The sequence below is a fragment of the Chiroxiphia lanceolata genome, chromosome 6, assembly GCF_009829145.1.
Source record: "Chiroxiphia lanceolata isolate bChiLan1 chromosome 6, bChiLan1.pri, whole genome shotgun sequence".
Classification (NCBI taxonomy): Eukaryota; Metazoa; Chordata; class Aves; order Passeriformes; family Pipridae; genus Chiroxiphia; species Chiroxiphia lanceolata.
The window spans coordinates 323,487-347,642 of record NC_045642.1 but is presented as its reverse complement, the minus strand read 5'-3'; the positions used below and the strand labels follow the sequence as shown (position 1 = coordinate 347,642).

At 63.9% G+C, this 24,156-nt stretch overlaps 3 protein-coding genes across 6 annotated transcripts; 1 reads left to right on the top strand and 2 right to left on the bottom strand.

Moving 5' to 3' along the window:
* The first annotated feature begins 1,422 nt into the window (after positions 1–1,422).
* Positions 1,423–5,753, top strand: LOC116788645 (calcium-binding protein 2-like). Its single transcript, XM_032691676.1, is given in 10 exon segments — positions 1,423–1,446; positions 1,448–1,662; positions 3,275–3,303; positions 3,762–3,864; positions 3,866–3,904; positions 3,981–4,038; positions 4,040–4,090; positions 5,479–5,490; positions 5,492–5,627; positions 5,709–5,753. Coding segments are annotated over 10 exon segments (696 nt in total). The 3' UTR covers positions 5,738–5,753.
* Positions 5,754–7,620: 1,867 nt separating this feature from the next.
* OSBP (oxysterol binding protein) lies at positions 7,621–13,301 on the bottom strand. Its single transcript, XM_032690917.1, has 14 exons — positions 13,188–13,301; positions 12,068–12,276; positions 10,729–10,976; positions 10,422–10,620; positions 9,872–9,977; positions 9,737–9,791; positions 9,326–9,457; positions 9,002–9,247; positions 8,802–8,922; positions 8,622–8,725; positions 8,432–8,527; positions 8,177–8,358; positions 7,871–8,091; positions 7,621–7,781 (listed from the first exon to the last, which is right to left on the bottom strand). Exons 2-14 carry the CDS (start codon positions 12,261–12,263, stop codon positions 7,726–7,728), a joined length of 1,962 nt encoding a protein of 653 aa, XP_032546808.1. The 5' UTR covers positions 12,264–12,276; positions 13,188–13,301; the 3' UTR covers positions 7,621–7,725.
* A 611-nt stretch (positions 13,302–13,912) lies between these two features.
* PATL1 (PAT1 homolog 1, processing body mRNA decay factor) lies at positions 13,913–23,140 on the bottom strand. 4 transcript variants are annotated; one of them, XM_032690888.1, is made up of 19 exons: positions 23,080–23,140; positions 21,970–22,081; positions 21,560–21,771; positions 21,391–21,465; positions 20,630–20,824; positions 20,447–20,548; positions 20,179–20,268; positions 19,851–20,053; positions 19,695–19,778; positions 19,380–19,563; positions 18,235–18,358; positions 18,042–18,139; positions 17,898–17,957; positions 17,268–17,416; positions 16,775–16,934; positions 16,041–16,190; positions 15,540–15,631; positions 15,224–15,373; positions 13,915–15,091 (listed from the first exon to the last, which is right to left on the bottom strand). In XM_032690888.1, the coding sequence occupies exons 1-19, from the start codon at positions 23,092–23,094 to the stop codon at positions 15,070–15,072; spliced, it is 2,277 nt and encodes a 758-aa protein (XP_032546779.1). In that variant the 5' UTR covers positions 23,095–23,140; the 3' UTR covers positions 13,915–15,069. The 4 variants fall into 4 exon arrangements, with proteins under 4 accessions (XP_032546776.1, XP_032546779.1, XP_032546778.1 ...); XM_032690887.1 differs by having other exon boundaries at positions 14,451–15,091; positions 21,391–21,468; positions 23,080–23,127; XM_032690885.1 differs by having other exon boundaries at positions 13,913–15,091; positions 19,695–20,053; positions 21,391–21,468; positions 23,080–23,127.
* Between the last annotated feature and the right edge of the window lie 1,016 nt (positions 23,141–24,156).

The following is a 24,156-nucleotide window of genomic DNA, read 5'->3' as shown; positions in this document are numbered from 1 at the left end:
TGGGACACGGTCACCCGTAGGACAGCCACCCCGTGGGACACGGTCATCCGTGCGACAGTCACCCCACGGACACGGTCACCCGTGCGACAGCCACCCCGTGGGACACGGTCACCCGGGGACAGTCACCCCTGGGACACGTCACCCGTGCGACAGCCACCCCATGGACCACGGTCACTCCATGACAGGTCACCTATGGACAGGTCACCCGTGGGACAGGATCACTCCATCGACAGGATCACTCCATGGGACAGACTCACCTGTGGGACAGGGTCACCCCATGGACAGGGTGACCCCATGGACATGGTCACCCCATGGGACAGGGTCACCCCATGGACAGGGTGACCCCATGGACATGGTCACCCCATGGACAGGGTCACTCCATGGACAGGTCACCTATGGACAGGGTCCCTTGGACAGGATCACTCCCTCGAGGATCACTCCATGGGACAGACTCACCTGTGGGACAGGGTGACCTCATGGACAGGGTGACCCCATGGACATGGTCACCCCATGGGACAGGGTCACCCCATGGACAGGGTGACCCCATGGACATGGTCACCCCATGGACAGGGTCACTCCATGGACAGGGTCACCCTATGGACAGGGTCACCTGTGGGACAGGATCACTCCATGGACAGGATCACCCGTGCGACAGTCACCCCATGGACACAGTCACCTGTGGGACACGGTCACCCCATGGGACAGGGTCATCCTATGGGACAGGGTCCCCCTGCACAGGGTCACCTATAGGGTACACTCCCCATGGGCAAGGTTGCCCGTGGGACAGGGTCACCCGTGGGGGACGGTCCCCATGGACAGTGCCAGTGGGTGGCACGGGGGTGACAGTGGCGGGTGGCACAGGGTGGTAAATAATGTAGGACCTACCTTAGGGGTGGGGAGAGCTGAGGGAGAGGCGCCAGGTGAGGGGACGCGGGTGGTGTGACCTTGGGGTGTCGCCACTGGGGGTGTGGGTTGGTCTGGGGACACTGTGGTGGCCTTGGGGGGTCAGTGCTGGGGACACTGCGGTGGCCTTGGGGGGTCAGTGCTGGGGACACTGTGGTGGCCTTGGGGGGTCACCACCAGGGACGTGGGTTGGTGCTGGGGACGCTGTGGCGGCCTTGGGGTGTCACCACTGGGGTCCCCACGCAAAGTCCTCTGTGGGTGACCCCAGGACGTGTGTGGGGACCCCTCTGGTGGCCGCGGCGCGGTGGCCATGTGGCCCTGCCCCGGGCCGGTGGCGGCCGTGGCTGTTTCCTGCCGTTAATCACCGCTAATGGCTTTGCCCTGCCGTCCGGGAGCCACGGGGGAGGGGGAAGGGTGTGGGGGTCAGGGAGGGGGGGGCGTGTAAGAGGATTTCCCGGCTCCTTCCTCCGGCTCGTCCGTCCCGGGTCCCGCTCCCTGCTGCCCACCCGGCCCCGGCACATGCCACGCACCCGCGGGGACAAGGGGGACCCCCAAGGACACGGAGCCCCCGCAGAAGGGGAAAGTGGGGGGGCGAGCGGGGGAGAAACCCCCCAAAGCCCCCGAGGAGCCCCCCGCCCACAAGAATTCCGGCTCCGATCCCGCAGGCGCCCGGGCAGAAGAGCGGGAAGAAGGGCTCCGGGGACCCCACGCCGCGGCCACCAAGACCTACTCCCCCTTCCTCACACCGTCTTCGGCAAGGTGGGGACAGCGGGGGGGGCACGGGACAGAGGGGACACGGGGTGAGGGAGTGATGGACCCCGGGGATGGAGGGGATGTGGGGACGGTGGGGATGGACGGGACAGTCCAGGAGCCTGCGGATGGAGGGACGTGGGACAGTGGGGATGGGGACAGGGACAGCGGGATGGGGACATGGGGACATGGGATGGACAGGGGACAGTGGGGATGGGGACAGGGACAGCGGGGATGGGGACATGGGGACAGTGGGATGGGGACAGGGGGACAGTGGGATGGGGACAGGGACAGAGGGGATGGGGACATGGGGACAGTGGGGATGGGGACAAGGACATGAGGTGGGGGACAAGGGGACAGCAGATGGGACGGGACAGAGGGGATGGGGACAGGGACAGCGGGGATGGGACGGGGACAGTCCAGGAGCCTGTGGATGGGATGGACAGGGGACAGCGGGGATGGACAGGGGACAGTGGGGATGGGGACAGGGACAGAGAGGATGGGGACAGGGACATGGGGACATGGGGACATGGGATATGGGGACATGGGACAGTGGGATGGGCAGGGACAGTGAGGTGGGGGACAAGGGGACAGCAGGGATGGGGACAGGGACAGCGGGGATGGAGACAGGGACGGTCCAGGACCCTGTGGGTGGAGAGGACATGAGACACTGGGGACATGGTCAGGGACACTCTGGGACCCTGCAGATGGAGGGGGGACAGGGATTTTGGAGACACGGGGGATGAGGACATGGGATCACTCTGGGAGCCTGGGAATGGTGAGGATGAGAGACAGTGGGGATGGGGACAAGAGCAGTCCAGGACACGGGAAGGAGGGGGGGACAGGGACATCAGGACATAGTAAGGTACACTCTGGGCACTGGTGATGGAGGGGACATGGGATATGGGGACAGTGGGGATGGGAACATGGGGACAGTGGGGATGGGGACAGGGGAGTCCAGGACCCTGTAGACAGAGGGGCAGGGGGGCAGTGGGGATGGGGTGGGAACTGTGGAATGGGGACAGTGAGATGTTTCCAGGACCCTGGGGATGGAAGAGAACATGGGGACAGTGGGGATGGGGTTGAGCACTCCAGGACCCTGGGGATGGAGATATGGGGACAGCAGGAATGGGGACAGGGACCCTCTGAACCCTGAGGATAGAGGGACATGAGCATGGGGGACAAACTCAGGGACATCTGGATTCCCGGGAGAGAGGGGCATGGGGGCACTAGGGATGCTTTGGGGACCTCCCAGGACCGGGGGACAGAGAGGACACCCCAGGGGACACCCTGGCAGGGCCAGCCAAGCTCGCGGGGACACATCCTGCCCTCCCACCTCCGGAGTACAAAGCCCCCTCGCAGCACCCACATCCCATCCGGATCCTGGGGTCCCGGGCGAGCCAGCCCGGGGTGTGGTGACAGGAGAGGGACACGGGACCAGGAGAGGCGGGCAGGGGGAGCAGGCACGGGCAGGGCGGGGCTTTGCCTCCAATCCCACTAATCCTCCGCCAGAGTTAATTTGGCCCGTGCTTAACAAAGGTGACACGGCGTTTGGGGGCGGGGGGGGGGGCGACAGAGCCGGGTCTCATTCTGCTGTCACCCCCCCCTCTGTCCCATCCAGGAGCGGGCTGTCGCCGGAGGAGCTGGATGGTGAGCAGGGGGGACAGGCGGGGACGGTGGCTCAGGAGATGGGGGGGGACAGGACTCAGGAAGGGTCTGCCATGGGGACACTGCCACGGGGACACTGCCACGGGACACAATCATGGAGGGACCGCCATGGTGCAGGGCCATGGGATATGGGACACGGGGACACGAACTGGAGGGCTCTTCCATGGGACACAGGCCACGGGGACGTAGCCACAGAGGCTGTGCCATGGGCAGTTCCATGAGACATGGCCACGGAGGACTCTACCATGGGCACAGCCACGGGACAGGGCTGTGGAGGATCTCTCAAGAGGGATGTGGCCATGGAGGGCTCTGCCACGGGGACACTGCCACGGACCACGTGCCACGGGACCACACCCCAAACTGACCTGCTCCAAGGCGCCGTGGTGCCCGGGGACCACCCATGCCCGACGGTTCCGTGTGTCCGTGTGTCCATGTTCCAGAGCTGCTGGACGCCTTCAAGGAGTTCGACACGGACCAGGACGGTACATCCTACAAGGACCTGGGCGAGTGCATGCGCACGCTGGGTACATGCCCACCGAGATGGCCTCATCGAGATCTCCCAGCACATCAAGATGAGGAGTGAGCAGGGCCCGGGGGGGCCGGAGGGGGCCGCTGGGGAGGGGACAGGGGAGCTGAGGGTGTCCCCCCTTGCCACCCAGTGGGGGGCGCGTGGACTTCGAGGACTTTGTGCAGATGATGGGGCCGAAGCTTGCGGGAGGAGACGGCGCACATGGTGGGCGTCAGGGAGCTCAAGATCGCCTTCCGCGAGGTACGGGGGGACCACGGGGGGAGCCCTGGGCGTGAGGGGACCGTGGCCATTGCCACAGGGACCATGGTCACAGGGAGACCACAGGCGTGGTGGGGACAGTGATCCCGGAAAGACCATGCTGGGAGACAAGTGATGATGGGGACATGGAGGGGGCAAGGGATCGTGGGAAGATCGTGGGAGACCTTGACCACAGGGTGACACTGAACACGGGAAGGACCACAGGCATAGGAGAGGGACAAGTGACCATGGGGAGACCATGGTGGGGCAGTGACCTGGGGTGACCACAGGCATGGGAGGGACAGTGACTGTGGGGAGACCATAGTGGGGGCAGTGACCCTGGGAGACCATGGAGGGGCAGTGACCCTGGGGAGACCATGGTGGGGGGCAGTGACTATGGTGGAGACCACAGAGGGGCAGTGACCCTGGGGAGACCATGGTGGGGGCAGTGACCGTGGGAGACCACAGAGGGACAGTGACCCTGGGAGACCATGGTGGGGCAGTGACCGTGGGTGACCACAGAGGGGACGCGACCCTGGGAGACCATGTGGGGGGGCAGTGACCATGGGTGACCACAGGCATGAGGGGACAGTGACCATGGGGAACATGGTGGGGTCAGTGACCGTGGGGTGACCACAGGCATGGAGGGGACAGTGACCATGGGGAGATGGTGACCATGAGGGTAAAGGGGGGACAGTGACCTTGGGAAGACCATGGGGAGACCCTGACTGTGGGCAGACAGTGACCATGGGAAAGACCACAGGATGGAGGGGACAGTGTCCATGGGAAGATCCTGGGGGATGGTGACCTTGGGGGGATGGTGACAATGGGGGTGACCAGCGACACGGAGGGGACACTTACCATGAGAAGATCACAGAGGGATGGTGGCCATGGAGGGATGGTGACCATGGGAGTGACCATAGGCAGGGAGGGGACAGAGATCATGGGGAGAGCATGACCATGGGGGGATAGTGACCAAGGGGTCACAGGCATGGAGGGGACAGTGACCACAGGGAGACCATGAGGTGATGGTGACAGCGAGGGGGTGGTGACCATAGGGATGACCACAGGCATGGAAGGGACAGGGACCACAGGAAGACCACATGGAGACCACAACCACAGAGTGGTGACCATTAGGGGTGACCAAAGACATGGAGGGGACAAGTGACCACGGGGTGACAGCGACCACAGGCAGGGAGGGGACAGTGACCATGAGGGAACAGTGACCATAGGGGTGACCACAAGCACGGGAGGGGACAGTGACCACGGGGTGACCAAAGGCACGGGAGGGAACGACTGCCACTGGGGTGACCCCAAGCACCCCCAAGAGGGGACGGTGGCCCCGGGAGGCCAGGGGGTGGCCGTGGCCAGAGGTGACCCCGAGCCCACAGTTCGACATGAACGGGTGACGGGGAGATCAGCACGGCCGAGATGCGCGAGGCCATCGCGGCCCTGCTCGGGGAGCAGCTCAAGGCGCAGGAGGTGGACGAGATCCTGCAGGACGTGGACCTCAACGGGGACGGGCACGTGGACTTTGACGGTGAGGGACCCCCCCCCCCACCCTTCCCACGGGGCCTGAGGTGGGGTCCCCTCCCCTCACGCCCCCCTCCTTGCCCCGCAGAGTTCGTCATGATGTTGTCGTCCCGGTAACGGGGCCTCCGGGCAGGAGGAGATCCCCCAGAGCCTCAGCAGCCGCTCCCTGCCCGACCCCTCTGCCACCCTTAGGGCTCAGAGCCAACAGCTGGAGCGGAGCAGCCGGGAACGGGGCGGATATGAGACCCCCGGCCACAGGAGCCCCCCAGGGGTGGTGGCAGGGCCGGGGGGGGCCCAATAAACCCCCCATATCAGAGCTGGAGGAACGTGTCTGGTGGTCACGGGGTGGGATGTGGGGTGGGGCGAGGGGTGGGATGTGGGGTCAATGTCCCCTTGGCCACCCCAAGCCACCCCCGGGGGCAAGGGGCAGTGGCTACAGGACAGGGTGTCCCACAGGGGACACGGAGGGGTCCCATAAGGGTCCCACATGGTCCCAGTGGCTGCCCGGGGGTGTGGCAGGGGCGGGGCATCAGGGCCAACCTGTGCTCTCCCATTGGCTGGGCCTGACCCAGCTGCAGCCAGCCAGCCAATCAGCACCTCCTGAACCAACTGGCCAATCAGCACTCGCCAATCAGGGTAGGGCGGGAAAACATTGGTCTTCGGGAGAAGGTCACTCCCAACCAATCAGCATCAGGCAGGGCAGGGGCTCAACCAATCGGCAGACAGCACTGTGCTGGCCAATCAGAACACACCTCCAAAGCCAGCTGGCCAATCAGCACACGTGGGGGGGGAGGCTGTGTCACCCCCCCGGGACCCCCCACCCCATGGAAGTGACCCCTGGGGTTCCCCCCGACAGGTGACCCCCCCCGGCCCAAAGGGGTCCCTGGGAAGAGATCGAGGGTCCCCCCAGAAAGTCACTGGGGGTGGAACCCAGGACCTTCTTCGTGGGGCAGGAGATGCCCCAGGGGGGTCCCCAGCACCCCAAATCCAGCAGGGAATGTGGGGGGAAACAGGGGACACCCCCCACTTCCCCATAGCCACTGTGGGGCAGCAGGACCTGGGTGGAGGGAGAGCACCTGGAGACCCCCAGGAATAGGGTTCAAGTCCCTGTTTGGTTGCTGCCACCCCCCCCTTTTGTTGGGGTCCAAGGATCAGGGCCCCACAGGAGGAGGGGGTGCCCCCAAAACCAGCTGCAGGGGGGAAGTGGGGAAGTGGACCCCCCCCCACTCCCAGAGCAGGCACAGCCGGGTTGGGGCATTCACAGATTTTTAATTTAGTTCTTTTCCTTGGGACAAAAAAAAAAAAAAAAAAAAAAAAAAAAAAAGAAACCCAAAAAAAGAAAAAAAAATAAAAAGGCATCAAAAGCCCCCCGATTTCAGGTTTGGGGGTACAGAGACCCCCATGCTGCCTCCCCCCACCCCTGTAGTGTTTGAGGGTGCAAACCCCCCCAAAACCCAGGACAGCTCTCCCCCCCGCCCTAAACCTACAGGGAAGGCACCTCATGGGGGGTCCCCGTGGGTGGGGGACACCCCGGGGAGGGGGGGGACCCCCAAAGCGGGGGCTGGGGAAGGCTCCCCCTGGGCAGGGGGAGAAGGGGACCCCGATTGCTCTCTACATATATATAATATACACCTATAGAACAGGCTGGGGGGGGGAGTCTGTCCCCTCCCGTACCCCAAAAGCACCCGAACTCCTGGGGGCGGACGGGAAGAAAAGTGGGGAGGGGGGGGGGAGACCAAGGCCAGCCTCGGGCTCACCCCGGGGACCCCCCACCCTGGGGGTGGCCATGCCCCCCACCCCAGGGTGCCGGGTGGGATGAGGGAACCCCCCCCGTTCCAGCCCGGCTCTGGGGGGGCTGTGTTGGCTCCCGCTCCCCAAGGTCAGTGTGGGTGGGCTAAGGCAAAGCCCGGCCGGCGCGGGGACAGCGGGCGCTTAAGACAGACACGGAAGGGGGGGGGGTCCTGGCCTTCATCCCCCCCATCCCGCCGCTCCTCCTCCTCCTCCTCCTCCTCGCTGGGCTCAGAAAATATCCGGGCACAGGCTCCAGTCCTGCTTTTCCTTGCTCTCCCAGTACCCCCCCTTGTAGACGTGCGCCAGCTCCTGCGTCACCGGGTCCTTCCTCCGCTCGAACCACAGCGGTTGTAGGGATCGCAGGGGGTCCCTGGGGGGCACAGAGGGGGTGAGGGCCCGGGGGGGCCACCCGGGGGGGCTCCAGAGAAAAGGGGGGGGGGGGGGCCATCCCTTCCTTACCGTCCTCGGAGGCGCGGGCGGCCTCGGCCTCGCGGCGCTTGCGGGAGAGCCGCTGCTTCTCCTCCAGCCGCTGCTTCTCGGCGTTGGCCTCGTCCCAGCGCCCGTTCTCCATGAGCCGCTGGTCGGGGCGCCGCCGGCTGTCCGTGGGAGCCGTCCCGCTCTCCGGGGCGTTCAGGGTCAGCGCCAGCTCCGAGAAGTAGTACATGTTCTCCGCGTACTTCCTGCGGCACGGGAAGGGGGGGGAATTCAGCGCCGGCCCCGCGTCTCCGCTCCCGGGAGAGGCCTCGTCCCGCGTTCCCGACTCACGGGAGCGGGTTCCGCTTCCACAGCAGCACCCGGCTGTCCTCGGACTCGTGGGCTCGCGGCCGGGCCTCGGCTCCGTTGTCCCCCGTTCCCAGCTGGACTTTGTAGCAATCCATCTTCTCGTCCCACGTGCCCAGCAGGACAAAGTGCACCTTCCCCGAGGGGTCCGTCACCTCCCCGGTCACCTGGAGGGAGAGGGGATGGCACCAATCAGGACACAGGCACCCGGGACGTCCCGCGCTTCCCTGTTTTCCCTACCTTCCTCGCCACATCCCGGGAGAAGTAGCTGTAAGGGACAAACTTGAGGTTGCACTTGTCACCCGTCTTGTGGTTGACGATCTCGATCTCACCCGACTGCAGAGGCAAGGTGACAGTCAGACCCACCCACACCCCGCTCCCAAGGGATCCACACAGGGCCAGGGGCGCTCCCATATCCGTGATTTCCCACCTGGTCTATCCACAGCTTCCCCACGATGATGTTGTGCACGGTGGTGGTCACCTTCTTCCACGTGTAGTGGTTGCCGGACGAGTGGAAGACGCAGTGGATGGTACCTGAGGGTGGGGCACAAGCTGTGTCGGGAACCACGCCCGGAGCCTCGGGCGGCTCCCAAAATCCCAGGATGCTCACCTAGAGGCATGATGGAGAGGTATTTCCCTCGGAATTTGCTGGTGATCTTGATTTCCTGGCGGAGCGTCCAGCCGTGCTTGGAGTCGGCGTGGTGGGCAGCGGCCGGGGGGTGGTGGCTCACCTGGGTAGGGATTGGGAACGGCTCAGTGCTGCCCATCCCAAGGGAATAAGAGAGGCCGGGAGGGCGGGGCTGGCCACACCTGCTCGCAGAGGGAGCGGTATCCGCTCTCCTCCAGCCGATCCAGCTCGAAGGTCTCCCCCAGGAGCGGGTTGAAGGGTTTGCTGGTGCGGAAGACGGTGGTGGAGTAGGAGGAGACGGTGAAGGCGGCCACGTAGCACAGCTGCTCCAGGGAACTTTCGCACTTGGCCGCCCGGTCCAGGAGCTCGTGGTACTCCAGGTCCTCTGTCAGCCGCTGGAGCATCGACAGTGGCTCGTTGAAGTTCACCTGCAAGGCAGAAACGGGTCAAAAAAAGGGGCTTTTTGGGGAGCCCCGAGCACACCCGCCGGATGTACCCACGCTCACCGGCATGGGAATTTTGGATAACTCCTTCCCGATGCAGTTCTTCATGATGCTCCAGAGGTTGAGGCTGTAGTTGGGTTTGTAGGGAATGCGGGTTCTCTTCTCCTTCTTGGTGTCCTCAACCTGGTGCTTGTACTGGGGAGAGGGGAGACAAAGGCTGTTCTATCACTGTGACCATCCAAAACCTCTCTGTGGGAATTAGGGTACTCCCAGCCCAGCCCTGTTTCCCCCGAGGGCTGTTTCATCACTGTGACCCCCCAAAACCCCTCTGTGGGAATTCAGGGACCCCCAGCCCAGCCCTGTTTCCCCCGAGGGCTGTTCCATCACTGTGACTCCCCAAAACCCCTCTGTGGGAATTCGGGGACCCCCAGCCCAGCCCTGTTCCTGCCCCAAAGCCATAAACCCCCGTCCCACCTGCTCATCCAGGCTGATGTCGCTGCTGGTGCCGCTGATGTTGCTCCCAGTTCTCCTGGAAAGGGTGGAAAACAGGGTGATCATTTCCAAGGAGGTCCAGGCAGTGGGGCCCCCCCAGAGCCCCCCAGAACTCACTTGTGGCCCATGATGTCGGGCATGGGGAAGATCTCGGGGGCGTCAAAGAACTCGTTGTTGTCATCGTCCTCATCGCTCATGTCACCTTTGGAGGGGCAGCACAGATCTGGGAAGGGGACAGTGCTGTTAAGGAAGGGACATCGCTCCCAGTTTCCCCACCAGTGGGACACTGGGAGGCCCCTGTCACCAGCAGGCAGGGGTCACACAGGCAAGGCTCAGATGAGCCACTCTGGAGCCGGTTTTAGTGCCAAAATCCCTTGGGCACACAAGGTGACAGGGGACAGACCCAGCCCTTGGGATCAGGGGACTGAGGGCAGCTGAGCCTGGCTGGGGAAAGCAGCTGGGGAACACCTGGCTTGTCCCATCCTGTCTTTGCCAGAGGGGTCACACACATCGCCCTGGCAACTCCGCGGGGCGTCAGAGGGAGCCGGTTTGGAGTGTGCCATCGGTGCCAAAATCCCTTGGCTGCACAGGTGACGCGGGACAGACCCACCCCCTGGGATCAGCGGAGCGAGGGAAGCTCAGGGAAAGCAGCCTCGTCCCATCCCACCTTTCCCGGAGCCGCCGGTGCCGGGCGTGCCGGCGGGGAGCACCGTGGCCCCCCGGAAGGCCCTTTCCAGGTGGTTGTGCTGCTTTGCCAGCTGCTCCAGCGTCTCCTCCAGCCGGATCCGCTGATCCCTCTCCTGCTGCAGCGACTTCTGCCACTTCTTCCCGTGCGTCTGCGCCAGCAGCATGAAATCCCTGCAGGCCTGCGGGGACAAAACCGAACCCAAACACGAGTGGCGGGGGGGGAAAGTGCTTCCCGCCGGTTTTCCCGCCGGTTTTCCCGCCTGTTTCCCCCGGGGAAGCGGCCTCACGTTGATCATGGCGTTGGAGGTGATGCGGAAGAGCGTGGCCCGCTCGTTGACCTGCTTGATCTTGTCGGTGCTCTCGGGGGGCAGGCGCAGGGCCTCGAGCTCGCTGAGCGAGCGCTGCAGGGCCGTGCCGTGCTTGGCGATCAGGTCGTTGCAGGTGCTCAGGTCCTCCACCTTGCTGGACAGAATCCGCAGCGTGTTCTGCAGCTCCGTCTTGTCCGTCTGCGACACCGACTCGTCGCCGGAGTCGTCTGAGGGAACGGGGAAGGGATGGGAAGCGCGGGTTGGGATGCGGCAGGGGGGCTGTCCCGTACGCCCGGCTCTGAACGCCCGCCGCACCGGGGGATGATGGGGGGGCTGCCAAGGGGAGCACGGGGGATCCCCAAATCCCTGAGGGTGCTGGGATCCTGCCTTGGGGCCTGCGGGGCACTGGGAGCCTGATCTGGGGCCTGTGGGGCACTGGGATCCTGCCCAGGGTGCTGGGATCCTACCCTGGGTCTTGTGGGGAACTGGGATATTGCCTTGGGATCCTGCCCTGGGTCCCATGGGGCACTGGGATATTGCCTTGGGATCCTGCCCTGGGTCCCATGGGGAACTGGGATATTGCCTTGGGATCCTGCCCTGGGTCCCATGGGGAACTGGGATATTGCCTTGGGATCCTGCCCTGGGTCCCGTGGGGAACTGGGATATTGCCTTGGGATCCTGCCCTGGGTCCCATGGGGAACTGGGATCCTGATCCAGGTCCTGCACGGCACTGGGATCCTGCTCTGGGTGCTGTGGGGCACTGGAATTTTGTCCTGGGTCTTGTAGGGAACTGGGATCCTGCACCAGGATCCTGCACCGGGATCCTCCCCTGGGTTCTGTGGGGCACAGGGGATCCTGTGCTGAGGCACTGAGATCCTGTCCTGGGTCCTGTTGGGCACTGGGAATTTGCCCTGGGGCCTGTGGGACACTGGGATTCTGCCCAGGGCACTGGGATCCTGCCCAGGGTTCCATGGAGAACTGGGATCCTGGCCTGGGTTCTGTGCAGCACTGGGGTCTTGCTCTGTGGGGAACTGGGATCCTGCACTGGGGACACTGGAATCCTACCCTGGCTCCTATGGGGCGCTGGGATTTCACCTTGAGAGCACTGAGATCCTGCCTAGGGCACCAGGATCCTATCCTAGGTCCTGCTGGGCACTGGGATTTCACTGTCAGGACACTGGGATCCTGCCCTGAGGGGCACCATCACCCCGCCCTAGGGACTCTGGAATCCTGCCCTGGGTCCTGTTGGACACCGGATTTCACCCTGAGGGCACTGTGCCCCTGCCCTGGCTCCTGTGGGATCCCGGGAATGCCGTACCTGACTCCTCCAGCATCTTGACAGCCTTGGCCTTGGCGAGCTCAAGGGCGGTGACCCAGCGCTGCCGCTCCACCTCGGAGCTGGCCTTCAGGTGGTAGGTCTGGGCGCCGCCGTTGGAGATGATGAAGTTGCAGGAATCCTCCACGGTGATGTTGGCCGTGGCCAGGTTGATGGTGCCCCGGCACGTGTGGCCCATCTCCGCCTTGGATCTGCGCGGGAAGCACGCGGTGAGGGAGGGAAGGGGCCGGGATCCCCGGGAGGAACCCACAGGGGGCCGTGCAGGGGGCTCGGCATTCCCAACCCGGCGGCATTCCCGACCCGGCACGCGGGGCTATTAATAGGGAGGCTTTGGTGGGGCCGAGGGTGGAAGGATGTTGCTTTAGGGGGGGTGAATCCACAGTCTCTGGCTCCCAGGAGTGGCCTCAGGGAGCCTCGGGAATCCTGGTGCTTCCCGGATCCAGGCACGGGCCGGGACGAGGGTGAAGTCCCAGCCTGGCACTCCCTGTCCACGTCAGCGGGTGGCAGGGGTGACATCCAGGCGGGACACCCCCGTCCCGGTGGGTCCCCCCCCATTCCCGGCCGTGTAACCGGAGCCGGCAGCTGCCCAAGACTCCGTTTCTCCCATTAGTAACGGAGGGACACGGCCCCCCCCGGGCCGGGCTCAGATGTCCCCGAGGGAGTGGCAGTGACACTGCCGGGGCCTGGGGACGAGCCACGGGGCCATCGAGAAGAGGCGCTGGGAGAGACAGCGGGATCCAGGGGCTGGAAGGGGCGAGGGTGGAGACCCTCCCGACCCCCCTCAAAATACCCGCGGGGACAGGGAGGTGACAGCCCCGGTGACACGGAGGTGACAACCCCGGGGCCAGGGAGGCGTGACTCGCCCTGCTGGCACCGGGGAACAGCCTGACGGCCCCCTCCCCAAACTGAGCCCCGGGGAACCGAGAGGTGACAACCCCGGGGACAGGCAGGTGACACCCGCCCCCCTCGCCAGCCGTTCCCGGGGGACACCGACCCCTCCCAGCGGGGCGCGGGGGACGCCGCCCTCGCCCCCCTCCCCTCACCCCGTGGGGGCTCAGACGGTCCCCAAGGTCACGGGGGGTCCCCGGTGCCCGGTACGTACCGGTAGTAGCTGAGCAGCCCGTTGCTGAGCACGAACCAGCGGCGCTGGTACCCCTTGATGTAGTTGGTCCACTTGAAGAGCCACCCCTCGCGGGCCGAGCCGGGACCGGCCCCGCCGCCGCCCGCACCGGCCCCGCCGCCGCCGCCTCCCGCCGCTGTGGGGGCCGCCGGCGCCGTGGGTGCCGGTGGGGCCCCGGCGCTCGCCGCCGGTGAGGGCAGGGCCGGGGCCGCGCCGGGGCCCGCGGGCAGCGCTGTGGGCCCGGGGGGCGCGGCCGGGCCGGGCCCCGCGCCCGCCGCTCGCAGCTCCGCCATCGCCGCCGCCGCCGCCGCCCCGCCGCGCTGCCGTCACTCGTCCCGCCCACGCCGCCGTCCTATTGGCGGGAGCGGCGGCGGTGGGGCGCCGCGCGCGCTGCCATTGGCCAGAGAGGGGTGCCGCGCCCGTCACTCAAGCGGCCGGCCAATCAGAGCGGGAGCGGCGCGCCGCGCGGCGTGACGGCGAGCGGTGAGTCATCCCGCCAGCCATTGGCGGAGGGGCGGGGCCTGGCGCGGCGCGCGCGGCGATTGGCTGAGGCGTCGCCACGCCCCCTCCCCGAGCGCCTTGGGGGACACCCGGGGGCCGCGGGTTCGAGACCTGCGGGGGGGACAAACGAGGAGAGGGAGGGAGGACACCCCCCTGGGGACACCCCCGGGGGTGGCGGGGGCCGGAGAAGGAGCGGTCAGGTCGGCAGCAGTATACAAGTCATCTTTATTTACAATACCCTATAAAAATGTAAATTTAGAAACTTTTATTCTCATTAACCAGAACGAAAAAAAGTGGGAAGGCGGGTGGGGAGGGGAGGGGGAAGAGAAAAAACACAAACAAACAAACAAAAAAAAAAAAGCAAAAGAGGAAATAGAAGAAGAAAAAGGGAAAAAAAAAGAAGAAGAAAAAAAGCAAAACAAAAAGAGGGAAGAGAGAAATAAAAAATCAAACCGAAAAGCACAAAAAAAAAAAAAGGCAGAAAAAACCCAGGAAACAGCAGAAGAAAAAGCAGAAAAAGAGTAGGGAAAAAAAGAAAAAAAAAAAGGCAAAAAATAAAATAATAATAATAATAATAATAATAATAATAAATGAACTTTCCACTTGATCTGTCAGAGGAAAATAAGGGGGAAAGGGCTGGGAGCAGCAGGGGGGGTGGGGCTGGTTAATGCCGGGAGGAATTCCTGGTGTAAAATCCCTACATGTGCAAATCTCTTGGTTTGTTTTTTTTTCTTTTTAAAAGCAAAAAAAAAAAAAAAAAAAAAGGTAAAATTATCCCCCAACCACCACCACCACCTTCCCGAGGAGCAGCTGGATCCACCCGGATTGGGAAGGGGACAAAGGCCTGGCTGAACCACCCCTGGAGCTGCTGGGGCTGATCCCGGGGGTGAGGGAAGGAGCTGAATTTTGGGAAGACGCAGCAAGTGTGCAAAACAGGTGTGTGACGTGTGATCACCTTGGGAAAGGCTGGGAGCGGGACTGGGAAGGGCTGGAGAAGGAGCAGGGAAGGAAGGGGGAACCCCTGGCATCCCAAGGATGTGGAGCCAGGGGCTCCCCCTTTCCGGGATCCTCAGTAGTGTGAGAGTTCGGGGGAGAAGCAGCAGCTTGGGGGTGCAGAGGGACTCAGTGGGAATTTAGGAGCAGCAGGGAAAGGCAGCGCTTTGTGGGAAAAGAGGGGAGCAGCCAAACATCCCCCTTTTCCCACTCATCCAGGAATTTGGGGGGGGGCAGCATGTGCCCCTCGTGCCAGGCCGGGCGTTGGGGGGTGTGGGGTGAACCGTGTGCCCTCCATCCATCCATTTATCCATCCTTCCTTCCAGCCTTCCTCTGGAACATCCCGGTGGTGGCGAGGAGCCACGGAGATCTACCGGATCCCGTGCACTAAGCTGGAATGGGGGAACAACAGGGTGGGATCAGAGATCCCCCACGCTGCTCCCTCAGGGCTTTTCCCACCCCCAGCCTCTGGCTCTCCCTCTTCTGGCCGCATTCCCACAGGGAAAAGGGGGCTGGACACTCACTGCAATTTGGTCTCCAGCAAGTTCAGCTTCTGCTGGTCGACGTAACGAGAGAAGAGGGAGATCAGGTTGGAGGGGATGGACACGGGCTTGGCCAAGGCTCCCTGAGGGATCCGCAGGAGCTCCCGGGTGGCCATCAGCATCAGCTCCGTCCTGCCGGAATAAACCGCGGGAGAAGAGAGGAGTGAGAGCTGTGGGACGTGCTGGGGGAAGCCAGGAACCCCCCAGCTCCCCTCAGGAAGGATTCTGGGAGCTTAGAGGCCACCTTGTCCTCCCCGAGGGATTGGGAATGCGGGGACAGTGGAGAACAGGGACTCACCACTGGTTGTCCTGGATCAGCTCCGTGTTCGTGTCCGAGCTCTGCAATTCCTCCCCCCGGCTCAGGACCAAGTACAGCAGGGACAGACCGAACTGTGGGGACACAGACAGGGGTCAGGGAGCCCCCTCTGAGCATCCCCTCCGATTCCCAATGCTGGGAACGCCGGGACAAGCAGGAGGATCCCTGGCCAGGAGGAGGAGGAGGATGAAGAGGCTGTTTGGGGCCCGAATCCATGAGGCAAGACCATGAACCACTCCCAGCCCAGGAGCAACTGGGCTCCCACACTGTTGGAGCAGCATTCCCACCCCAAAATCCAGGCCAGGACTCTGCAGCCCAGAAGGACAGGCTCGGAAGCCGCCCGGGGCCACCTCAGACCGTTAATTAATCTGCCAGACACTCTCGTTAATTAGCAAGGAGAGAACATCAGGAAGTGCACCCGGCCCTGGGAGGCTGCTGGGGAATTCCCAAGGGCAGGAAGTGATCCCAGGGGATGAGGAGTACCTTGTTTTGGAGCACAGCAGTGAGGTGCAGGTTGGTGGGAGCGGCGGCGCTCTGAGGTAGGTTCGTGAGCTGCTGCACAAGGCTGGTGACTGTTCCCAAGGGAAGGTGGTAGAGGACGTGGGAAAAGGGCCTCAACAGGCAGGGAAGCACCTGTGGAGAAAGGAGGAGAGTTGGGAGCTCCACGTGCTTCCAGTTGGAACTGCTGTGGGCAATTCCCCTCACAGCTTCATCCTCAGGCAACGCTTTTTCCTTCTTAAATCATCCTGCTCCTTGGATTTCCAGGCTGTCCAAGGCCAGGCTGGACAGGGTTTGGAGCAACATGGGCTAGTGGAAGGTGTCCCTGCCCACTGAGTGATCCTTAAGTCCCATCCCAAACCATTCCAGGATTCCATGTGCTGGCTTAGGTGGATATTGGGAAGAAATTCTTCCCTGTGAGGGTGGTGAGGCCCTGGAACGGATTTCCCAGAGAAGCTGCCCCATCCCTGGAAGTGTCCAAGGCCAGGCTGGAGCAACCTGGTCTAGTGGAAGGTGTCGTGCTGGAACCGGATGAGCCTTAAGGTCCCTTCCAACCCAAACCATTCCATGATCCTATGATTTATTTCCCAGATTCCCGGGCTCCCCCCGCCCCTCTGCCACTCTCACAGGAGAGGCAGGAGCCACCAACGATGTCGCATCCCACCTTCCAGCTCCAAACCGGCCCCTCACAGAGCATCTCCCAGCCTCTGGAATCTCACCTCATCCTGAGCATCCTTCTTGATGAGGAAGGGCAGGTTCCTGGCCGTGGCCATGAGCACGTCGGCCGCTTGCTCCGGGGCCAGGAACGGGAGAATCCGGGCCACGAGGCGCTTTCCTTTCCGGATGCACATGATCTGCATGAAGTGGTCGTCACTCGGCCTGAGGAAGGGGAGGAGAAAGGTGCCAAACCCTCCCCTGGGAGCATCCCAGGGTTATCCCACGGCTGGATCAGGTGGGAAACCCCCCTCTGCCTCAAAAAAACATCCCTGAGGAGGGAAAAACAACGCAGGAACGACATTCCTAACCCTCATCTGAGGGGATGGAAGTTGAGGCTTTGCAACCACAGAGAGGGAAAAACGGTGAAAGAAAAGGAAAAACACCCCAAAAAAAAGGTTATTTCGGCCACTGGAATAGTCAAAGAGGTCCATAAAAGCTGGTTTGAGTGGCTGTGAGTGGTGAGGGAGCGTGGGAGCTCCCGAAATCCCCACTCACCTGTCCTGGCCAGGCGCTTTCCCCCTCAGATTGTCGTACATGTCGCAGATCTTCTGCTTCCTCTCTCCCATCAGGGCCGGCCTTTCCCCTTCCAGGCTCAGGAGGTACCGGCGTTCGTAGTCCTCCACGTCCAGGAGGAGGCTGTACGTCTGCAGGGAGCAGGGATCACCCATGGAATCATGGAATGGTTCGGCTTGGAAGGGACCTGTAATGGTTATCTGGCTCCAGCTGGGACACCTTACACTAGACCGGGTTGCTCCAAGCTGGCCTTGGGCGCTTCCAGGGATGGGGAAGCCACAATTTCCCTGGGAAATCCATTCCAGGGCCTCACTGCCATCACAGGGAAGAATTTCTTCCCAATGTCCCATTTAACCCCCCCTCACAGGGAAAAATTTCTTCCCAATATCCCACTTAACCCACACTCAGTCAATTTAAAGCCATTCCCCGTCGTCCATCGCTCTCCCTTGTCCTGTGAACAGGGAACCTATGGGATCTCTGCTCCACAGAGATCCAAGCAGGACCTCAGCCACTGCCTTTTCCCAGCTGGATGCCTGGAGCTGATCCATCATGGAGACCATCCCACCCTTCATCCCACCCTTGGCCGTGACGATCCCCCCGCCCCAAAATCACCTTCTCGATCGTGACGAGGGTCTGTCGGCGCTTATCCCGCACCTGCTTTTCCTTCGTCTCCTGCCAGGGAGGGAAGAGGGAGTCAGGGATGTGGGAAGCATCCCCAGGGACGTGCCAGAGGGGAGAGGAAGGCCCCGAGCTCACGTCATCCTCGCTGCGGGACGTCACCACGGCGTCGATCATCTTCCGGGGGTTGTTGACGCTGGACACGGTGAGTTTTCCCAGCGAGCCCTCGAACTGCACTGCAGGAAGGAGGGAGGAGCAGGGAAGCCCTGGGATCAGCCACCTCGACATCCCTGGATAACAGGAGCCCCCCGTGGCTGCCGGAGGGCTTTACCTGGTTTGTAGGTGTGTTCCAGCTTGGCCACCTGAGGGGTGATGAGTTTGGTGCGTTCCTTCTTGGGACCATCCCCGTGCACCTCCTCGGCCGCTGCCAACTTCTCCAGCTTCTGAAAGTAATTCTGAGGCAGGGAGAGGAGAGGTTGAGAATCCTCTCCCAGAAACCAGGCCAGGAGCCATCCATCTGCCTCCTCCCAGCCTGTGCTACGCGTTTCCCGGTGTTCCCAACACCGCAACTTAAAGCACAGCCGAGCGCGTTTTCCTCTCTCATCCCTTGGGATGACGGAGGCCGAGGCTCCTCCTCAGCCCTTCCTCAGTACAAGGACAGATCCGCTCTCCCTGTGAGTTTCCCGGCTCCCAGTCCTTCCCAGCACATCCCAGTTTGCCTGCCTTGCTCCGTTGGCACCATGCCGGGGCCTCCCCACCGCATCCAGCCCGTCCAACGTCCGACCCTTTTGCAACAGCGGAGCTCTGCTGACTCACATCCTGCCCCAGTTCCTCTCCTCTACGGGGAACCAGCTCACCCACAGATCCCAAAAAACCTCTGCCAGCTCCGGAGGGGACGGATCCATCGGGTATAGCTCTCCCACCCCACTCAGTCTCCCACTCCAGGTGCCCATCCTAGGTGGATTTCTCTCTCCCCCTGTGGACCCTCAAACTGTCCCCCATCTACCACTTTGCTCCACCTGCTCCAAATCTGCCTCTCCCCAGCCCTGTCTGGCATTCCTTATTCCTGAACTAGGAAAAAGCAGGAGCAATCTAACCCTATCCACCTTCACCTCCCCGCAGGATTCCTCACCAGCACTCCCAGTCGGACCAGAGTCATCCAATCCCTGCCTACGGATCTCTGCTGAATTTCCATTTAGCACCTTCCCTGTCTGCCATTCCAGGGGTTTTGTCCTGTCTCTTCTTCCTCTGACAAAAAAGAGCTGCTTTCCTGCTATCCCAAAACTCCGAATCCACGCTGCCAGTGTCCTCCAGCATCTCCAAATCCTTGGAAATCTCACCCAAGAAGAGAAGGCGGATGCTGATCCCACACTGTTCCTCCGCCTTCCTGACACCCCCCACCCACAGACACCACACTGCAAGATCCCAATTGTCCTAAGGCTGCGAACGAGCTGGATTCTTCCCGCTCCCGGGTACCTGGTAGTAATAGTCATCCAGGTAGGGATCAGTGCTCTGCAGCTGCATCATCTGGATCTTGGACACCCAGTCCTTTTCCCGCTGCAGCATGAGGTTGGCATAGGGATCCTTACGGATCTGCTCCTGATGGCTGCTCCGGTGGCCCCCTCGGTCCCCTCCGGAGCCGTTGAGGCTCCGGTGCTGGCTGGCAGGAGAAGAAGGGCACCCGTGAGCACACCGGAGCTAAGGAAGGGACAGAGAGGGGGGGACAGGTGACCCCAGAAGCAGGACACGTCCCCGCGCCCGGCATTCCCGATCCAAGCCCCCGGCACTCACTTCCGGCTCTGCTGCTGCCGCTGGTGCAGGAGCCGCCGGTGCTGCGGGTGCAGGTGGGTCGTGTCCGGCCGGAACATCTGCGGCCTGGGAAGAGCAGGAAGAGTCAGGGATGGGCACCGGGAGCCGGGAAGCGGCCGGGAAAGGGACGGCACCGACCTCAGGTGGGATCCGGGGCCCGGAGGGTGCGGGAGCTGCGAGGGGGGCGGAGCGGGGGGAGCCCCGAAAAAGGCACGGAACCCTCCGGCCGGAGGCATCATCTGCCCGACTCTGCCCTGGAGAAGCTTGGGATTCACGGAGGGAAGGGGGCTCCCGACCAGGCCGGACACCCGGGCAAACTGGCTGGGGGACATTCGGCCGGCCTGGCGGGGAGAGAGAGAGCCTGGAGTCAGCCGGGGGGGAATTCGGAGGGAAGAGAGCCATGGAGAGCCAAATCCTGGAGATTCCGCCCGTGGAGGGGCTGGAGAAACGCAGGAAGGGGCTTTACCTGGGCTCCTCCGAGCAGCTGGGCCCTCTGCAGGTGGGTGAGGACGGGAGAGACGCTGTGGGGGAACGGGTGACCCAGGAGGGAGGAGTTCTGGGGAAAGACGTGGGAAGAGGGACCCCGGTCACAGACGGGACAAGGAAGGTGTGCCAGGCAGGCCAGGCTCCAGGGAGCAGGGATGAGCCACGGGAATGGGGCATTGGGGATTTTGGGGAGGGGGGGGGCTGGAAGTCAATCCCCAAAAAAGGAGGGATGAGGAGGGGCTGGATACCGGAACGTTGCAGAGCTGGTTGGGGGACATCCTCTCTCCGTAGGGAGCGGGATAGCGCTGCTGCATGGTAGCTCGGATGTGGACAGGCTTGGGACACAGAATCTGGGAAGAGGGAAGCGGCACGGTCACTCCCTGCGGAAAGCATCCTGCACCCCCTGGAGCGCACGGAGGCAGGGGAGGTACCTGCTGGTTGAAGTTGGGGATGGCGGCCTGTTTCGGGGGGGTGCCGATGGGGACGGCCCGCACCGGGGGGCTCCCGATGATGGGGGACGAGGAGCGCCGGGGCAGCGCCCGCTCCGAGGGGTCCCGCTCCTCCTCCCGAGCCTGCGGAGGCCGCTGGGGCAGAGCGTAATCCAGCACGGACACCGACGGCATCTCCTGCCAGGGGAACACCCCCCGGGATCACACACTGGCACGGGGGGCACGGACACTGTGTCCCACCACGTCCCTCCTCCTGCCAGCTCTCCGTGTCCCGCCGCGCTTTCCCGGGATCTCCCAGGGATCCCACGAGCCCCGCTTGGGATGACAGGGTGCGTGGTGGGAATCCTGTGTCACTTCCCAGGCTGAGACAGGGCTGGGAGAAGGTTGGTCAGGCAGCACTTCAAAGCCTGACTGTTAATTAAACCACAAAACAAAAATCCTTTGCCTCGAGGCACCAACGTTCCCAAATCCCGCTACGAGCCCTGACATCCCTCAGATGTCACCAGGGATCCCGGAGCAGCCAGAACACCCCATCCTGTCCCACTCCATCCCTCCAAGAGGTGATGACTATGAGGGTCCTCAACGAGCCACACCCCATCCACCCGGATGCAGCACGAGGAAAGCTGGACACTCCACTACCCCAAGCAGAGCTGGAAGCGCTTCCCAAGCTCATCTTATCCCACCCACCTCGCCGCCACAGGGTTTTGGGTGGGGGGACACACTGGGTGAAGCCCCCCCCGTACCTGAGTGAGGAGCGGCCCCCGGATGCGCCGCAGCACGGCCGAGCTGTCCCAGATGCTGGAATTCAGCGCTCCGGGCTGCTGGGGAGCGCACGGAGAGTCAGGACGGGGCGGTGGGATCCAGCCCAGGACCCCACCACCACCCCAGGACCCCCCCTCCCCCCGATCCCACCTGGGTGGGCCCCCTGGTGTGCACGGCCTGCATGATGGCCGGGTCCTCCAGGTCGCCCTCGATGACGAGGCGCGTGAGCCGCTCGGCCAGCGCGTCCTCGGGGTCGCCCAGCACGTCCCCGTCATTCCCGGCCGGACCGTCCGCGTCCCGGCTCGGCACACCCTTGTCCTCCAGCTCCGCCAGCCGCTCGTGGGCCTCCTGCCAGTCGTCATCTGAGGGGACACACCACAGGGATTTGGGGGGGGTCACACGCAGGAGGCCTCACGGGGGGTGCAGCGGGGGTCACATGAGGGGATTTTGGGGTCACACTGGGCGGGGTGGGGTGGGGGGTCACATACAGGGAGGATATGGGGGTCACACCAGGGGGATTTGAGGGCCTGGTGGGGGGGGGGGTCCCCTGGGGGTCTCACCGACAGCCCCGGCCCCAAAGGTGTCGTCGTTGAACTGATCGATGTCCTCATCCTCCTCCCCCAGGGCCTGGAAGGCGTCCTCGTCCTCGTCCAGCGGGCAGTCCTCCAGGGACTGGCACGGCCAGGAACCAGCAACGGGCTCAGCAGCGGCTTCTCATCCCAAGGGATGGCCACGCCAAGGGGAAACCCCCCTGCCCGGCCTCTTACACCGCCCCAGTGACCCCCCAGCCCGTTAGAGCCCCCCCCAGTCCCATTACACATCCCTGGTGAGCCCCCCAGCCCGTTACAATCCCATTACACATCCCTGGTGAGTCCTCCAGCCCATTACACATCCCCAGTAACCCCCACAGCCTGTTACAGTCCCATTACACATCCCTGATGAGCCCCCCAGCCCATTACACCTCCCCACAGACCCCTCTCAGCCAGTTACAGTCCCCAGCCCCATTACACCTCCCTGGTGAGCCCCCCAGCCCGTTACAGTCCCATTACACATCCCTGGTGAGCCCCCCAGCTCATTACACTGCCCCAGTGACCCCCCCAGCCCGTCACAGCCCCCCAGCCCCATTACACACCCCTGGTGAGCCCCCCAGCCCATTACACCGCCCCAGTGACCCCCCAGCCCATTACAGCCCCCACAGCCCTATATAACTCCCCAATGACCCCCACAGCCCACTCCATCTCCCCAGTGACCCGCCCCGGCCCGTTATACGTCCCCGGTGTCCCCCCCCCAACCCGTTATATCACCCCGGCGACCCCTCCCAGCCCCTCATGCCCCACCGCCGAGCCCACTGTGCCCCCCCACTGCCCCCCCATATCACATCGCCCCAGTGACCCCTCCCAGCCCGTCGTACCAACACGGTGACCCCCCCAGCCCGTTAGATCACTCCGGTGATCCCTCTCAGCCCGTTATACACCCCCAGCGCCCCCCTCCACCCCCTCGCAACCTCCCCATCCCCTCAACCCCCCTCCCCATTACACACCGCCGCTGCCCCCCCCGGCCCGTTACATTCCGGCGGTGTCCCCCCCCCCCGCCGCGGTTCTCCCGCACGCCTCGCCTCCCCCCGCCCCCCCCCATCCCCGCGGTGCCCCCCGTTGCCCCCCCCCGCTCACCGGGTACCGGAACATGGCGGCGCCGGCGCCCCCCGCCCGCAGGCCCCGCGCCGCCCCACCAGGCCCCGCGCCCCGCCGCGCATGCGCCGCCGCGGGCGCAGCCGCATGACGTCACCCGCCGGCACCGCCCCCTCGCGCCCCGCCCGCCGGCGCGCGAGGGGGCGTGGTCTGAGTTAGCCACGCCCACACTGTGGCTCGCAGGGTGTCCGTGTCTCTTAAAGGGGCCGGCGGCCGTGTCACACACGGGTCACCTCGGTGCGCACCCAGTGCCCCCACGGGTCACCTCAGACACAGCCAGTGACCCCCCAGCTGTGTCACACACGGGTCACCTCGGTGCACACCCAGTGCCCCCACGGGTCACCCCAGACACAGCCAGTGACCCCCCAGCTGTGTCACACACGGGTCACCTCGGTGCGCACCCAGTGCCCCCACGGGTCACCCCACACACAACCAGTGTCCCCCCAGCCGTGTCCCCCCCCGGCCCTGTCCCGTGTCACCTCACACACAGCCAGTGTCCCCCGGGATGTGTCCCCCCTAGCTGTGACCCCCTGTCCATAGCCATGTCCCCTCACCCTGGTCCCCTGTCCCCAGCTGTGGCCTCTGTCCCCTGCCACGCCCCTCAGTTGTGTCCCCTGTCTGCAGCCATGTCCCCAAGCTGTCCCCTATCCCCCACGACGTCCCATGTCCCCGGCTGTCCCCCCAGATGTGACCCCTATCCCCCACCCGTGTCCCCTTTACCCAGTGCTGTCCCCTGTCCCCAGTCACGTTCCCCAGCTGTGCCCGGTATCCACAGCCGTGCCCCCCACTGCGTCCCCAGCAATGTCCCCTATTCCCGGCCATGACCTGTCTCCAGCTGTGTCCCCCCAGCTGTCACCTGTGTCCGTAGCTGTGTCCCCACCTATGTCCCCAGGTGTGTCCCTATCCCTACGCGTGTCCCCCCAACTGTGTCCCCAGCCCTGTTCCCTGTCTCCAGATGTGTCCCCGTCCCCAGCTGTGTCTCTACTCCTGTCTGCGTCCCCCCAGCCGTGTCCCCTCTTCCCAGCCACGTCCCTCCTCCCCAGCTCTGTCCCCCAGCTG